Source organism: Benincasa hispida, chromosome 11, assembly GCF_027475165.1.
Source record: "Benincasa hispida cultivar pf3 chromosome 11, pf3_genome.v1.1, whole genome shotgun sequence".
Classification (NCBI taxonomy): Eukaryota; Viridiplantae; Streptophyta; class Magnoliopsida; order Cucurbitales; family Cucurbitaceae; genus Benincasa; species Benincasa hispida.
Genome location: NC_143488.1, coordinates 58,324,319 through 58,329,549, shown reverse-complemented (window position 1 = coordinate 58,329,549; position 5,231 = coordinate 58,324,319). Strand labels below are relative to the sequence as shown.

Genomic DNA, 5,231 nt, shown 5'->3' with positions numbered 1-5,231 from the left:
TTGTTTTAATTTGGTCCCTATATTACAAGATTTGCATTTTTAACTTCGTTTTTTACTAAATATTCACTTTCTATTTTTAGAATTGACTTATGTTAATAAATTAAAAATCGTTATAACAAATATAATTAATAAAGTTTCACCATTTTTATCACTTTTAAAAATTAAATTTAAAATTTCAATTTGTAATTATTTTTAGTTAATCAATAGAAATTGACGTCAATAATTGAAAGCCAGTATAGTACGAAAAAGTGAGATTAAAAATGTAAAATCTTTAAACTCAATGACCAAATTGAATTAAACTCAAATCTCAAAGGTAAAATTGTAATATTTTGAAACTTAGACACTAAATTGAAATAAAATTCAACATTTAAGGACTAAATGTATAGCATTTTAAAAGCTATAAAGCAAATAGGATCTAGAGTACAACCTATGGACCAAAAAAATATTGTTAAGTTAGAGGCTAAATAGAAACTATATCCAAAATCTAGGAACTAAAAAAATAATTTTTTTCCCTTTAAATTTAACAAAAACAAAATAGTTATCCACACACAAATGATTTTTTTTTAAATAATATTTTTTTAATAAATAATGACAAAAATAGGGTTAGGGGAAAATATTCTAAAAAATAGGTGTTTAAATCGTGTATCGGGTACACGATTACACCTAAATCGTGTACCCGATACACGATAAGGCTTTAATCGTGTATTGGATACACGATTCCTTGGCCACCTGGCACGCCTAGTCTGGCGTGGCTGTCATGTAGGTTTGACTGAGAGAATCGTGTACCGGGTACACGATTACCCTAAGTCGTGTACCGGGTATACGATTCCCTCGCATTAAAACCTCCGCCCAACCCTTCTTCTTCCTCACCAAATCGTCCATTGTTAATCCTTACCGCCAGTTTCTCTCACCGAAACCATCGATCCCTCACCGAAGACTCTATTTCACCGAAATCTTCCAAAATTTCGATTTTGCTCGACTTTCAGTCCTCCATTTGATCCTCGCCGAATCCTCCATTGTAGCAATCGTGTTGCTCGATTTTCCTACATTTTTTGCTGCCGAATTTTGCTTGGTATATTTATTTCTCTAGTTGGACTGATCTGTATTTATATGTATGTTTTTGCATGTTTTTGGGCTGAATTTTGCTTGGTATATTCCTACATTTTTGTATAGTTTATGTATGTATAGCTTATGTATATATAGTTTATGTATGTATAATTTATGTATGTATAGTTTATGTATGTATAATTTATGTATGTATAGTTTATGTATAGTTTATGTATAGTGTATTATATAGTTTATGTTGTATAGTTTTGTGTATGATTTAGTTTATATATAGTTTGGGAATGATTTAGTTTATGTATTATTTAGTTAATGTATAGTTTATGTATGATTTAGTTTATGTATTATTTAGTTTGTGTATGATTTAGCTTATATATAATTTAGTTTATATATGTTTTTAGGCTGATCTTACATTTTTTTTATTTGTTTGGATTGATTTAAACTTAGAAATCTTATATGTATAGCTTATGTATGATTTAGTTTATATATGATTGATTTAAACTTAGAAAATAGAGTTTGTTGGGTTGACATATTAACATATTTTTTTTGTCAACTATAACAGTTGAAAAAAAAACATAATAAATATGTCGATGCGTCCTGAAGATTTAGTAATTCTTGAACTTGGAAATGATGGAGATAGTGACATCGACGTTGAAGTGGATGAATTATTTGGAAACGACGGTAGTGGTGAACAAGATCTTGAGTTGGTACCGTCGAAAATGTTCAACCAAATAGATTGGGAAATGACAAATTCAACGTTTGAACTATGGTCTACTCTGGAAGAAAGGAATGTAGGAGTAGATAACTGTAGTTCAATACAAAAGGTAATGTTGTTTAATACCAAAGAAGATTTACAATTTGCTGTAAAAAAATATTGTGTGATGGAACACTACAAAATTGTCGTAGTGGAATCAAATCAGGACCTTTGGTATGTTAAATGTAAATCCTGGAGTGACGGGTGTGCTTGGAGGCTACAGGCATGTCGGCGCAAAACTCATGGGATATTCAAAATCACAAAACTTCAAGGAAAATACTCACGTTTGTTTTCAGAGTTGACACAGGATCATTCACAGCTGGATTCAAATTTCATGAGTATCAAAATTCAGAATTTGGTTATAGCTGATCCTGGAGTACCTGTGGCCCTACTTCAAGAAGCCATTAAAAGACAATATGGCTACAATGTCAATTATAGATGGGTGTGGCAAGCCAAGAGAAAAGCGTTAATTGCTATGTTTGACGATTAGGAGAAATCATATTCGAAGCTTCCGTATTGGCTGAGTGTTGTTGTTCATTACAACCCAGGAACACGAACAAACTAGTTTTTCCTTCCCTCTGATGTGCCAGGTACGACTATTTTTGGACAAGTTTTTTGGTCTTTTGGTCCTGCAAGATAAGGGTTCAATCATTGTAGGCCATTAATCCAAATTGATGGAACTCATCTATACGGAAAGTATAAGGGGAATTATTGACAGCCTTATCTGTTGATGCAAACAGACATATATTTCTCCTTGCTTTTGCTATCGTAGAAGGTGAGAATTCGTCCAGTTGGTCATAGTTTTTGTGGGCATTGTGTGAATATGTTATCCAAATAGAGGGTATTTGCTTGATTTCTGACAGACATAAGGACATTCTTGCTGCAATTAATAATGAAGAAATTGGTTGAAGTGAACCCAGAGCATACCACCGATATTGTTTTCGCCATGTTGCCAGTAATTTCAATACAAAATACAAATCAAATCTACTAAAAAATTTGGTATTTAAGGCCGGAAATCAACACCAAAGGTGTAAGTTCATTCGGTGCATGAAAGAATTGAAACAATTGCACCCGGAATGTCTCAACAATGCAGCTGAATGCATGAACGACATTTTTAAAGGTGCTAGAATGTTACCCATTACTTCTTTGATTAGGCTAACATTCTATCGCACAATATTGTATTTTGAACGTCGGAGACAATAAATCAGTGAAGCACTCGATCGTGGGGACATATATACAGAATATGCCCTAAAGAAACTGAAGAGGTGGGAAAAACGAGCATCGACACATACGATGACATCCATTGACAGGGGAAGTCAAACTTTCAAAGTACAAACTGACATAAGTATGATTTCTCCCTACAAAGGATAGCACACCCAAGTTTTAAACTTGAAAGAAGGGACATGTTCTTGCAATAAGTGGCAATCATTCAATATTCCATGCTCTCATGTAATTACAGTTTGTAATCTCATGCATATGACATACCTACCACTTATTGATGAATGCCACAAATTGTCCAATTTCAAGCGTTGTTATGAAGGCCGCTTCCATCCAATTCAACACCCAGATTATTGGCCAGAATTATCATTTACAGAAGTTCATCCAAATGCGGACTTAGTCAGAGAACAAGGTCGGCCAAAAAGTACGCGAATTCATAATGAAATGGATTGGATAGAAGCAAACCAAAAAGTGCGATGTACAATTTGTTAAAGAGAATGACATAACAGACGCTCTTGTCCACACCATACACTGGGTGCTTCGTCGTCTTCGGGCCATTAGGATTTTTATTTTTATTTTTTTACTTGTATTCTTTATGTATTTATAATTTTCACATAATTGTATATTTCATGTATTTGTATTCTTTATGTATTTATAATGAATTTATGTAACGAATTTATTTAATAAACTTATTTTATGTAATTGTACTTTCTTATGTACTTTTTATGTATCGTTTATGTTATCGATTCTATAATGTAATATAATTTGAACTTTTTAGGTAATGGAGCCTGGTCCTTCTAATTCTGTCCAATTGTACTAACAAAAAACGCATCGTTCACAGACAGTATGGGATAGTTCATCCACTATAGTGTTGAATTGTCGGAGGGATGCGACTGCACAAAGTACTATCCTATTTGATCATCGCATTATTCCATACGTTCAGGAGGCGAGTTTTCTTGGGGTTGCACAAATTGGTTTCATCCAACTTGATTGGCACCTGATTACTGCTCTAGTTGAGCGCTGGAAACCAGAGACCCATACATTTCACCTACCCCATAGGGAGTGCACTATTACATTGCATGATGTTGCTGTACAATTTGGATTAAGAGTGGACGGGCAACCACTGACAGGCTCACTACAGTATGACTGGGAGAACGTCGGTGAAAAGCTCTTAGGCGTTCTACCAGAGGATCTAAAGGGATCAAGATTGAATATCCCTTGGTTGGCGTCCCAGTTTCCCGAATTACCTCCCAATGTCGACGACATCAGCGTACGTAGGTACGCACGAGCTTACATCTTGTAGCTTATTGGAAGATTTTTATTTGCTGACAAGTCAAATACTTTAGTGCATCTCATGTTCCTCCCATTATTATCTGATTTCGAGCACGCTGGTACGATACTCGTGGGGTGGTGCATGTCTTGCATGGTTGTACAGAGAACTTTGTCGTGCTTCCAATGCACGAGCGTTGGAAATAGCGGGGCCACTGATACTGTTACAAGTGTGGGCTTATAATCGATTTTCAATTGTAGCACCATAAGTCCAATTACAGGCCCCAGATCATCGGCCACTTAGTGCCAGGTATTATTTTATTTATATACTTATTTCATTACCATTTTATGTAAGAATATAAATTAATTGTATTTTTTTTTATAATTTTAGATGGAGTGCGAATAGAAATTAATTGTATTTTTTTTATAATTTTAGATGGAGTGGTGTATTAGCTGTCTCTGAACAGTCAGCAAATATGTTGCTTGTGTACAGAAAAACATTCGACATGCTGACGCTCAATCAGGTAGTAAATATGTATATAAATTAATATTTAAATTTTTTTTATATGTATACTTATTATTTTTCTGTTGTCAGGTTATATGGACGCCATACTCACAGATTTGGTCATCCTTACTTGATTATTGTCGTGATGGTGAAAACATCTAGTTGACTGTTAACCCTCTTATATGCTTCCATATAGTAGAGTGACATCATTCAGATCGTGTGTTGAGACAGTTCGGGATGCGACAAACGATAACTTCATTGTCCTATACACTCCCAAAACTACACCAGATCGATTTAAGAGGTAAGCACGACCAAATCTGACGTCGAATCTATGCGTAGTATTTATCCTACTGGCATGGATGACATGATTGTTGTGCACAGGGAGAATTAACAAATGGGCCAGCTGTATCAGACGACTACTTT

General features: G+C 34.5%; 1 protein-coding gene across 1 annotated transcript; it reads left to right on the top strand.

The window, feature by feature from the left end:
• The first annotated feature begins 2,708 nt into the window (after nt 1-2,708).
• Nucleotides 2,709-4,970, top strand: LOC150032770 (serine/threonine-protein phosphatase 7 long form homolog). The gene is made up of 4 exons (XM_090307013.1): nt 2,709-2,771; nt 3,978-4,304; nt 4,771-4,827; nt 4,899-4,970. Exons 1-4 carry the CDS (start codon nt 2,709-2,711, stop codon nt 4,968-4,970), a joined length of 519 nt encoding a protein of 172 aa, XP_090163139.1.
• Nucleotides 4,971-5,231: the final 261 nt, after the last annotated feature.

What these genes read in the sequence shown, in the direction of transcription:
- LOC150032770 (XM_090307013.1), top strand. Translation starts at nt 2,709, where the DNA reads ATGAAGAAATTGGTTGAAGTGAACCCAGAGCATACCACCGATATTGTT. An exon ending in TTGTTTTCGCCATGTTGCCA is followed by an intron (nt 2,772 to 3,977) that starts GTAATTTCAATA and finishes CCATACGTTCAG; the next exon opens with GAGGCGAGTTTTCTTGGGGT. An exon ending in CCAATGTCGACGACATCAGC is followed by an intron (nt 4,305 to 4,770) that starts GTACGTAGGTAC and finishes GTCTCTGAACAG; the next exon opens with TCAGCAAATATGTTGCTTGT.